Source organism: Protobothrops mucrosquamatus, unplaced genomic scaffold (genome assembly GCF_001527695.2).
Source record: "Protobothrops mucrosquamatus isolate PMUCROS unplaced genomic scaffold, P.Mucros_1.0 scaffold_294, whole genome shotgun sequence".
Classification (NCBI taxonomy): Eukaryota; Metazoa; Chordata; class Lepidosauria; order Squamata; family Viperidae; genus Protobothrops; species Protobothrops mucrosquamatus.
Window position 1 is genome coordinate 1,861,080 of NW_015386370.1, and position 12,356 is coordinate 1,873,435.

General features: G+C 41.9%; 1 protein-coding gene across 2 annotated transcripts; it reads right to left on the reverse strand.

Annotated features, from left to right (window-relative positions):
• Positions 1–271: 271 nt before the first annotated feature.
• Positions 272–11,901, reverse strand: GORAB (golgin, RAB6 interacting). 2 transcript variants are annotated; one of them, XM_015832030.1, is made up of 5 exons: positions 11,807–11,901; positions 10,017–10,242; positions 3,557–3,658; positions 2,442–2,582; positions 272–1,636 (listed from the first exon to the last, which is right to left on the reverse strand). In XM_015832030.1, the coding sequence occupies exons 1-5, from the start codon at positions 11,868–11,870 to the stop codon at positions 1,279–1,281; spliced, it is 891 nt and encodes a 296-aa protein (XP_015687516.1). In that variant the 5' UTR covers positions 11,871–11,901; the 3' UTR covers positions 272–1,278. The 2 variants fall into 2 exon arrangements, with proteins under 2 accessions (XP_015687516.1, XP_015687517.1); XM_015832031.1 differs by lacking the exon at positions 2,442–2,582.
• Positions 11,902–12,356: the final 455 nt, after the last annotated feature.

A 12,356-nucleotide genomic window follows, 5' to 3' on the forward strand; every position in this document is an offset into this window, starting at 1 on the left:
AATACCCATCTAATACCAAGTTAGTCAGTAGACCATGATATGTTGTGACTTTTTCATTTTGGAAATAAACAGGTAACAACTGCAATGGCTCTTAACATGAATTAATTTGTTTTACAGCTAGACTATAACTAGGCATAGAGAAGTTACAGGTAATAGGAAAAATGCTATACTCTATTTGGCTTTACAATTCTTAACCACATCATTTTTATTTTTTAAAACAAGAACATTAACCATTTTCTATGAAATCATTTTATTTTAGTGCACATGATAAAGTATTTTAAGATAAGATAAGATAACCTTTATTGTAATTTTTATACTGTGGGCATGATGGCACACATCAAAAATTATCCAATAATTGCATAACATAGCAATACAAGAAAAACTAACCCAATTTTGGAAATGGGGACATTTTGAAATTTGGCATGTGTTGATTATGCAAGTAAGGATAAAGGATTAGCACTACAACAATACATGAATGGTAGAGAAACATGAAAAGATGAAGAAAATAAAAAGGGGAAATAATAAAATCACTAGAGAATCTTGAAAATCCAAGTATGAGTTTAAAAGTGTTTTGTTTCCTATCTATTAAATATTTGTTTATACTTCAATTAATAATATATTTAAAATATTGGAAGGTATTTCCCCTTTTATTGCTCAGTAATTAGGTTTAGTCCAGAAACATACTTAATTTATTAATGGCCCAACCATTTTCTTTTACAGAATCACTTACAAGGATAGAAAATATTTGGCAGTTGGGAGAATCAGATTTTCTCCTGATTTGCTCAGCTATATCCTTTTATATTCATGAGCACTGAAAAATAAGTTTTTTAATAGAGGAGTGTGTCTAAGCCAATAACATAGGATTTAGTGAGATTTTCATGTAAGATATACACAATGCCTTACTCCTACTGGCATGGTGTTTTATACTTTAAATGTTATGTAGGTAACATTACCCTTCCCCCTTCATAAGGGATCACATGCAGGTTTCTCAGTGAAAAGGAAGAAGGTAGACAAGGAAAAGAGATCATTTGTATATATAATACACCCACACATGCGCTCTCTCACACACAAATACACATACACCCACACACAAAGGTATTTTAATAATAATACAGACTAGAAAACTGTATAAACTCAGAGGCTTCTTGTGATTATATGACAGTGCTTCTTATGACATCAAATACCAAAAATAATGTTATCAGACATGTTCCAGATGAATCATAATTTCTTTCAGAAACAGAGTTTACTGTGTGACTTTGATCATCTGTATGGGAACTTCTAAGCTGCTCCATTAACATTTCTAAGGTTCTCTTTCTCATGTCCTTTACTCAAAGTCTGGGGATCTGCATTCTGCACCTCAGCTGGAGCAAGCTTTTGTGTCTCGATCTCTTGCCTTCTAGCTTCTGCTTCCTGCTGTTGCAACATTTGCTCTACTTCTGTCTCCAGTTCCAGGTTCTCTTCGTCAGCTTCTACTTCCAGTTCTTTCATTAACTCCTCCAATTTCTTTGCCTTTCGGAGTTCATTTTGCTGTATGATTGTGCTCAAGTGCTCTGCAAGTTGTTCTTTGACTTCCGTTTTCTTTTGGAGATCCAGTTTTGCATCCACATATTCTGATTCTGCTTTATCATAACGTTTCCTGAAAAAAATAATTTAATTATGTTGAATTGTACAGTGTTTTAGCAGGGGGTATTCTAACAAAGTTGTAAAAAGGCTTACATAAAGTTAATAGCAAACCTAACAGAGGAAAGGCCAATAGTTGCAGGGAATGGGATAGTGGGTTTACCCTTTGAGCTTCAGTAGAAGATCTGCACTTTTTCAAGTCTGATATCTTTTCAGCCACTCTCAGTTAAAAAAAACCTGAATGACTACTGAGATGTAGAAAGTGCTAGCAGGGGCAGAATTTTGCATTGGCACTGCTGCAATTAGCATGCTCCATTTCTTATTTCCTTGCTGTATCTCTTATTGGAAGCCATTTTTTTTAAATTGGCAGTTAACGTATTACTAAGACATAAAAAACTAAAGATATTTGAAATTAGTCATATTTCAGTGTTACAATTATCACAGAGAGTTACTGAAATATTTCATCATTTATTAAGTAACTTAAGAAGTTCCAATTTCAGCCATAATGCAAACAAATTAGACCTGTGACCAACACAGCTGCTTTCTTCAATTTTGTTTAGCTTTTCGCTGGACAGTGATGCATTATGTCATTTTTTTCAAACTATTGTGCCCACAGGCTATATTAGCAAAATATAACAACAGTGCAGAGCTAACCAGCATTGCAGTAAAAGATAAATTTGAAGATAAAGCAAATGCCGATGAAATATATTTTTTGTAAAAATAAAAACCCACTGTAATTTGAGGTAGCAAATCAAACCAAACCACTTTTAGGAAGAAAAAGAGTAATAATTTGACGTTATTCCTCAGCTTTTAGTCCTTACCGAGCACATGCATATTCCAAGCTTGCCTGATCAATCCTATTTCTCAGGATCCCAATATCAGCAGATACCATATCATCTAAAGCTTGGAGCTGCTTTTGGATTCGCTTTAATTTAACTGTTTCAGCCTGAGTTCTTTTAGATCTGGGGAAGAAACAGGTAAATACATTTGATCTATACTTATAAACAACTGTGCTTTTCAATAGACGATACAGTTGCCTGAAAAAGCCACTCAAAATTTTTGTTTGTTCTTTTAAAGTAAATTACAGAAGCAGATTCTATTTTCTAGAGAGGGAAGACAGATTCCCAAGAAATTCTATTTTTTTCCCTAATGAAAACTTGAGTTATAGGAAAACATTTTAAAAAATAGAAATTGTGCTTAAAATAGACATCAGTTTATTAGGTTTTATATCCCCTGCCAAATCATGTAATTGCTACTAACAAATCAATTTAATATGAGAAAAGCTTTACTACAAGCATCTGAAACTCAAAATTGGAAAACTAAATGGTTTTATCATGCTTGACACCACAAGTCCAGCATTCACTGAACAGCATTATAAATTCCCAACAGCTTCCATTTTACACTGCATCATTCTCCTGAAAGGATGTCTATTATTCTCAAGAGAATTTTTTTTTAAATGTACTCAAGGCCACATATCCATTTGCAAGAAGAAAAGTAGCCAGCAATTTTCAACCTGGATTTTCTAAGGATAACTTTGGGAAAGAAAACCTGCTGCATTTTAGATGTTTTGAATTAGAACTCATGCCATCATTTGCCATTGCCTATGCTATTTAGGACTCATGGTAAAAGTCTCAAGATACATGAACAGAAACTTATGAAACTAACGGGATTATATCTTCAAGTGTCTTTATCTTATTTACATCCTACTTGAATGCAGCTAACTACTCATACAGCTAACCTTTTTTTAAAAAAGGATAAAAATAGTTACACTGTAACTTAAAATTAAGCCTAATTAAATAAAACCTTGACAAAAGATTTTTAATTTCTATTGTATTTAAAGAAGGAGGGTTGCAAAATAGAATGAAGCAGACTTGATTAACCAATATATAATAATATAAAATGTGCACTGTGTTTTTCCAGCTATAAAACTCCATACCTTTCAGCAACTGCTTTAGCAAGGAAAGCCTTCTTGCGTTTATTTTTTTCTTCCATCAGTTTCTGCTCTTGTTGAAGGATTTCCCACCGAGACTTCTCCTGCCTGAACAATAACAAAATAAAAGAATCAATATGTCAGGGCCCACTTCAATACCTCATCCTAAGAAAGTAGAACTCTTGAAAACAGTTTCTTCCAAAAGGAAGTTTTATTAGGAGAAACTGATAGCAGGCATAATAGACAGGATCTGAGGGTTTCCCGCCAGATCGATAGGTAAAAAGTATCCCAAGCATAACCCCACCCCATAGTTCATCTGGTCAGTTCAAACAGGCCAATCTCAAGGTGTTAAGTTTGTTGTGGGAAAAAGGAGATAACATCAGGCTGTCTCCTGGCTGCAGTGATGTTTAGGCGGCACTTCGCACCTTCCCTTGCGAATGTGGAGATAAAACAGTTGCTGGAGGTACATTCCATTCTCCTCCCCCCTTTACTAGCTAACAACAGGGGAAAGAAGGTTCACAGAGGAAGAAATGCAGAAACAGCAAAGTGTTACATTGTAGCGATAGAGGAAAACAAGGCAATAACCCTCAAGCGCTTCCCCCCTCCCCTCCAGGAGTATGGCAGAACCCAGGAAGAGAAGAGAATGCGGTTCGGGTTTAGAAAGGAAAGGGAAAGAAAAGGAAAAGGCCCTTTAGAATATGGGTTTTGACATCCTGCCTCCCTTTAAAAAAAGAGATTCAGCTGTGGAGAGATAAAGACAAATAATATATAGGTTAGTCAGGTTTGTTTGGATATTCAGTGTGAAAGTTTTTAAGTAGCCTAGGAGCATTAATGTGGCGTTTGTGGACCCACTCATTTTGGGAGGACAGTAGGTGTTTCCAAACTACTAGGTATTGGGTCGAGCCATGGTGTTTTCTGGAGTCTAGGATTTCTTTGATTTCAAAATATTGTTCTCCTTCAACCATAATGGGAGGTGGAGGAGGGGCAACAGCTGGTCTCAAGGGTGACTGTTGCTCGCGTTTTGAGATTTTGGCAGTTCTAACTCTACCATTACCGGGTTTATGATCCTAATGATGGGGAAAGGTCCTATGTATCTGGGTCCTAATTTCTTTGATGGTTGTAGGGATTTTAGGTATTTAGTGAATAGGTAAACCATCTCCCCCATTATGAAAGGTTTTGGTTCGACTCTCTTTTTGTCTGCTTGCGTTTTGTATGCTTGTCTAGCCTCATCTAGTGCTTTTCTAACAACTGGCCATGTATTTTGCAATTGTACGATCCACTTCTTTAATGAGGGGGTGGCAGGTTCGGTGGGCGATAGCTCTGGCATTGGATTGAAGCTTTGTCCTGTAGCTACTTGGAATGGCATGTAGCCTGTGCTGGAGTGGACGGCATTGTTGTAAGCAACTTCAGCAAACGGAAGTAGGTCAGTCCAGTCGGTCTGTTCGTAATTAATAAAGCACCTAAGATATTGTTCAAGTACTGAGTTCGAACATTCAGTCCCACCATTCATTTGAGGATGACGACTAGATAACAGCCCCTGGGTAGTCCCTAAAAGGGACAGAAACTCTTTCCAGAATTCCGAAGTGAACTGCACCCCCCTATCAGATATGATACGCTGGGGTGCCCCATGTAAACAATAGATGTGTTGAACAAATAGCTTTGCTAGTGTTTTTGCAGTGGGGATCTTTTGAGCAGGGTATGAAATGTACTTGTTTGGAGAAAAGTTCTGTCACCACCCAAATAACTGTGTTCCCACTGCTTTCTGGTAGCTCTACTATAAAATCCATGGAAATTTCCTTCCAGGGCGCTGAGGGGGTTGTACTGGTTGTAGCAGTCCAGGAGATTTTCCTTGTAATCTCTTGACTGATGCGCATGTTGGGCAGCTGGCTACGTAGCTTTCAATGTCCTTTTTGATCGATGGCCACCAAAACTGTATTTTAACTAAATGTAATGTTTTCACAAATCCAAAAAGGCCTGCCGATTTTGAATCATGGCATAGTTGCATGAACGTCAGCCTCTGACTCTTTGGTATGTATAATTTATCTCCCACCTAGGGTAGTCCGTCTGTAATAGTGCATAGGTTTTTGTGATTCAGGAACCATTCATAGTCTCTAAGGCTTTCTTGAATTCGATCCCTGCTTGGCTGGCTAACAGTTTTTGTAGCTTGGCTTGCGCTCGGGTAGTTACTCGTGCCGCCAGATGGGGTTCAGGCATGAGTGGTTTTGTTACACTGGGTCGGATGCTATTGTATTGAGGCATTCTGGATAATGCATCTGCTAGGAAGTTCTTCCCCCCTGGTAGATTTTTTATAGTAAAATTGAATTGATGGAAATGTTGGGACCATTGCGCTTGTTTAGGGGTAAGTCTTCTCGATGCGTATGCACAAGGTTGGAGGTCCCCTTTCTCATTTTCTTATAGCAATACAGCCCCCACTGCTACATCGCTAGCATCCGCTTGAATTACAAAGGGCTTGTCAGTGTAGGGGTGTCGCAAAACGGGTTCGGCGGAGAAAAGCCGTTTTAGTCTCTTGAATGCGGCTTGGCATTCTACTGTCCATTTTAGTGGTTGGCTGGGTTTAGGTTTTCCTTCCCCTCTGGTCTTTAATAAGTTTGTGATGGGTAAAGCAATTTGAGCAAATGATAAATTTGGCGACAGAAATTGGCAAACCCCAGGAAACTTTGCAATTGCTTTCTTGTGCAAGGTGGTGCCCATTCCAACACTGCCCTGACTTTCTCAGGGTCCATTTCTATGTCCTCTGGGGAGATGCGATATCCCAGGTAGTCTTATCTTCTCCTTGTGAAATTCGCATTTAGACAATTTAGCATAGAGGTGGGTTGCCCTCAGTTTATTCAGGACTGCCCTAACCAATTTTACATGCTCTTTCATGGTCTCTGTGAATATAAGGATATTGTCCAGGTAAACTAGCATGCCCTTGTACAGGTGCTCCCTGAGTACGTCATTTATTAGCTGCATAAAGATGGCTGGAGCCCCTTGCAGTCCGAACGGGAGAACCCGGAATTGGTAACACCCCAGTGGACAATTAAATGCAGTTTTCCATTCATCTCCTTCCTTGATCCTGATTCGGTAATACATCTCCCTGAGGTCTAATTTAGTAAAGATCTTTACTTTTGACAGATGGGATAGCATATCTTTCATGAGGGGTAGTGGGTATAGGTTGCTTTCGCTTATAGCGTTCAGAGCCCTATAGTCCACGCATAGACAAAGTGACTCATCTTTCTTTTCTCTGAACCATACGGGGGCAGCCATTTTTGGTTTGGCTGGTTGGATGAACCCCCGTTCTAGGTTTTTATCTATGAACGTCTGCATTTCCTCCAATTCTTGGGGACTCATGGAATATAATCTGGGTTTTGGGAGCTTCGCCCCTGGTCGGATCTCCATGGCACAGTCCGTAGGTCAATGTGGTGGTAATTCATCGGACCTCTCCTTGCTGAACACCTCTGCTAGGTCCCTGTATTCCTTGGGTATTTCAGGAAGTTCCTTTTCACCCCCAACCGCCGCTTTCTCTGCCGGGGCTTCCCGGGAGGGGTTTGGCATTGGTACTCTGGTTGATTCCCCTTTTGGGAACCTAAGCTCTGCTGTCCGCCAATCCACCCATGGATTCTATGCCTAGGATTATGGGGCACTCAATGCCCGGGGTCATTACGAATGTTATAGTCTCTATGTGATCCCCCAGGGTGAGTTGGAGTGGCAACGTTGCTAAGGTAGCCGGCATCCCTATGCTAAGGTAGTCAACATCTAGTTGACCGAAAGAAATCAATTTCTTCAGGCTCCTCACCGGTATGCCTAGATTCCCCAATAAGGTTGGGTTGATAAGGCAACGGGTACACCCAGAGTCAATTAATGCCCTGACTTCTACAACTTCGGGCATGGTGGGGGCTAGTATGGTTACTTCCTGGAAAGGGGCACGATGGGTCCACTTACCAGGGGTTCGTCTTCGGAGTTGTCATCGGATGAATTGGACGTCCCTGCTGTGTAGGCTGGAGTTCCCTTTCCTCGCTGGGCGGTCACGGGGAACTCAACGGTCTCCATGCCTTTCATGGCTGGCTCCTTCGGCTTTGCGACTGGTTTCCCAGACTTCCCAGCCGGGGTCCGATCTGCCTTCTCAGTTGGGGTGCGTGAAGGGCATTCTGCTGCATGATGCCCCTCTTTTCCGCACTTGAAACAGCCGGTGGTCCTCTTGGCGGTTGGCTGCTGCTTCGTGGTTTTGCGGGATGGGTCCGATGGCAATTTCCCCCATGGTCTCCCTCTGCGCTGTCTCTTGGCAGGTCGACCTCGGCTTCCTCGGCCAGGATGTACCAATCTTGTGGCTGGTGGGGATCTCCTCGGGAAAGGCAGGCATCATAGAGATCGTAATTCAGACCATTTTTAAAATGGCTGAGCAGGATGTCTTCGGGCCAGTTCAGCTTGCTAGCCAGGGTTCGAAACTCCTGGGTATACTTGGCTACCGGTCATCTGCCCTGCTTCACTGTTTTTATTCTTTCGTGGGCTTTTCTGTCTGCCAATGGGTCTTCGAACCTGCGGCTGAGGGAGAACATGAACTGACTGAAGTTCAACAGCTCCGGTGCGTCGGCGTTGTACAGATCCATGACCCAGTCTGCTGCGATGCCATCTAGGGAGGCTTGCACAATTCGGACTATTGGTGGGGTTGTCTCGACCATACTCTTCCATATAGTTTAAAACCTGAGTTAGGAAGAACCCTAGGCGTCATGGCTCACCCTGGAACTTCACATCGAGCAGCAGGAATTTTTGAATGGAGTGCTGCCTCTTCTTGCGTTTGTGGCATCTCCCCTCTCGATGTGCAGCATTTGCTCGCCAGGGGGTAGGGGCAGCAGCAGCGACCGCAGCGGCTTCAGTGGTCTCACTGGATGGCCCTGGGGCTTCGGCCTCGGACTCACCCTTGGTGTCCTTCTTTCCGCAACCCAAACAGATGGTTCTGGTGTAGGGTTCGGATTTCTCCTCCTTCAGGGAGTCTAGGGCTATCTTCATCATGCCGATCGCCTGCTCCAGCAACCAGCTCGAATGCCCCAGGCAGTCTTCCTCATCCTCGCTGAGGTGGAGGAACCTTTCCATCTCCTCCTTCCAACCTGGCTGGTGACTGCCTCATTGAAGTGTCACCTTCCTTACCTTTTTCTCCCAGTCGTCCTTCTTCCCGACACCCATCGACCAACGAGGGTTGTGGTTGCGCACCTCTACTACCTCTTCTTCCGATGAGTAGGAAGTCTCAGAGCTGGATAGTTTGCAGGGATCCGGCTGGCAAGGGGGTTCCCCTTTTGTGGTGGATTCTTCTTTCCCTGCTCCATTGTCTGACATGGTCTTGCGAAGTCCCACGGTAAGGGCTTTCCTTTCGGGCTGACTATTACTGCAGATCCTGTCTAATGTCAGGAGGAGGAAAGAGGAAAACAAGGCAATAACCCTCAAGCGCTTTCCCCCTCCCCTCCAGGATATGGAAGAACCCAGGGAGATAATGCGGTTCGGGTTTAGAAAGAAAAGGAAAAGGAAAAGGCCCTTTAGAATATGGGTTCTGACACAATAAATAATTCTGTTCCCTTTTTGTCTCTTATTTATCAAATTTATATGGCCACCCATCTCACAAGAAACTCTGGGCAGAATAGCCTTTGTAATAAATAACTGACTTACTATGTATCTAACATTTTTTCCAAATTTGAAAAATCCCAAGAGACTTTTCCAATGCTAAGCCTGGATTGAAAAGTCAGATCTTTTAGACATATTTCAGATTTCAGTTATCCTGTCCAAGGATTCCTGAATTCCTCAAATAGGATACATGATCAAGTACTATCTTAATGTATGTATATAATGTATGGATGTGAGAAAGGAGAAGTGTGGCTTATAAGATTCAAAAGGAAGAATCCATAAAAGTATACATATTAGGGCCCACAGAGTGATCTTAAATAGAAGTAGCACACAACTTCATACTTCTGAATATGATTTTGACTTCTATAGGTATGCCCACTCTGCAAATGAGGGGCATTTGAGGGCTAAACTAAAATCTCAGAAGGATCATATACTGCAGGTATGTCAAACTTGCGACGTCATGTGATGTCGCGCAACGTATTGCGACTTTTTCCCTATTGCTGGCAATGGGGTAGGCGTGGTTTCAGTGTGACGCATCCGGCCCATGGGCCGGCAGTTTGACATGCCTGATATACAGCAATCACAGAACAATTATTCCTAATTGATAAAGTATCTACTAGTTAATGGTGATTCTATAGAGGCAGGTGGCCTGACATTACAGAAAACATACTATTGATCAGGTTTTATACTGTAGTCAAAACATACCAAAACAAAAAGAGAAAGTTTAGAAAGTTCTTGTTACTTAATACCCTAAAACCATTGAAAAATGTGTGCATGTCAGTTTACTTACAAATCTCCAATTAACTTATCAGGGATAGTAAAATTCTTGCAACTTTATCACAGACTTACTAACAATTCCATTTTCTTTTTCACAAGCTGATTACTTGTTGCTGCAACTGGACCACTATTACAAGACTGTTCAACTTCCACTTGTTGATTTCTGGCTTCCTGTTGCTCAGCCTTCTCCAGAGGCAACAATGCTGCTCCATCTGACAATTCCAATATTTCTTCTGTCTTCTGAGGTGCCTTTTTCTGCTGCAGACATTGGTGGTTTTTGTTTACTGAAGGCCCTTGTGGATCTAAATAGCACAAATAGGTAGTTGTTGGTTTTACACAGCTGAAAAATATCACTTCTCCCAAGGAAGCGAATAAAAGAAAAACATGTCCTGAGTTCAGCCGTCATAAAAACTATTTAAAATACTTTAAGTTGGCATGACATTAACTGATATAAAAGATAAAAACAAACTATTAACACAAACTACTAAGAAATACATTTCTGCAGCTCCTGCTAACATTACAAGTAGTACATGGACCTAATTTGCAATATATGGTCAACTTTCTTTAAACCCATCAGTTCTTTGTTGCCACACTTTCATATATCTATGAGAAGAGAGTATTTCTATACAAATAGCAGAACTTTTGCATTTTTATTTAAAAGAACTGAGACTTACATAGAGACCAGCACTACTTTTGGAATCAAATGTTTTTGGAACAGCATCATGGCAACAGTTTTTCTTTTTAAATTAGTGTCAATAAAGAACATGAATTAGGGATAGGTCCTTTGCATCTTCACTCCCCACCTCTGCCCAAATAACAATGCCAGTATTTTGCCATGATCATTAGCCACACAAGTTCAGGCTGATTTAAGTTTGAGTCAAAAACCATGTAGAGGCTAACAAGTTCCATCCTTACTACTCCATCCTTACTACTTCACTTTGGGAAAGACAATTCATTATATTATTTTATTGTTTTCTCTAGGAAAATTTTGCTTCAACTGAGATTAAGATTGGCAGATGATGGAAAAGTCTGCAAGGTCCCAGAGCCTCTCAAACTCTAATTTCTTAAATTGGCTTTGGTCTGAGAGATTATTTAGGTCTTGGGTAAATAGTTGCCAAGGAACCCAGTTCTACTCTTTTTCCAAGGCACTTTCTTTGAAGCTCTTTCTCACCCATAAATCCCCCCCCCGAGAATTTTGAGGATCCGTAGGAGAAAGTTAATATCTAAAGTACCTGTTGCCTTGTATAAAGCTTTATAAACTACGCAAGAGAATAGTTCTCCCTATTTTGTGGCATTTATTAGATTTATATACCATCTTTATTCTGAGTAACTCAAAGCAACATAAACAGCAAGCGCTCTTCTATTTTCTCCACAATTTATAAGGTTGTGTGCCTAAAGGAGGCCTAGCATTTATGGTCTCTTGGTTACTAGTCCAGCATTTTAACCAAACCGACTCTTCAGTTTGGCCTGAATCTTTCAACGATCTATTTTGACCTTCATTAGCACAATAGCCTTTTCTTAAATCAGAAATTTTGCAAATAATGCTAGCTCCCCTACGGCAAATAAGTCCAGGGATCTCCTAGTTCATCTTTGCTTTCTCTACATACCACCCGACGTATTTCCTTAGAGAAAGCTCTTCTGAAATTAAGAGGATTATTCCCATTCTGGCAGACAACCGGAGCCTATGTGATTCGCGCATCCCACCCCCACCCCCACTCCGGGGAGATGACGTCAGAGGAGAGGAACCGATGAGCTGCTTTGAAATCCTGGAATCCCAGCCGGTTAGTTCTTCGCCAATTCCAGCAGCCCAGGCTGCTCCTCGCTTCCACTAGCGCCGCTGCTAACATCTTTCCTCGCTGGGGTTACCTTTGCGATGCCCCTGAAGCCGCCGAAGCTCCTGCTCCGAGAATCCGGCCCAACCCCCTGCCATAGTGCCTCCTACCTCCGCCTTCCGCTGCCACGTCTCCAAAACCCGCCCCGTGTCTTGGGAAAATCCGGTCTTCCTTGAGGCCTCGCGCGGTTTGCTGAGCGTGTACATGCGCAGCCACGGAAACGAAAGGCATCTCTACTTAGCGGCCTCGCCTCGCTTTGCTTCAGGTGGAGCGCCATATCCAAGCGGCGATTTCGTTCCGACTGCTGAGTCAGCGAACGCGAGCTCGAGTCAGCCACGGGTAGCGACAGCTTGCCGCGCGCCGCAGTATCTGAGCAACAGATTGCGCGGTGGTGGAGCTCAACCCTGTCGCTTCTAAACTCTGATTGGTGGTGCTAGTTTGTAGGTCTCATTAAGGACGTGAGCTTGCAAGTACCGAGATGAAGAGGGCTCAGGACCATGCTTAGGCGGCCCATTTTTTCTCGATTCGCAGAATACACTGAATTCTGCTTTCATTCAGTTCCCTTGCTACGAATGCGACTAGTA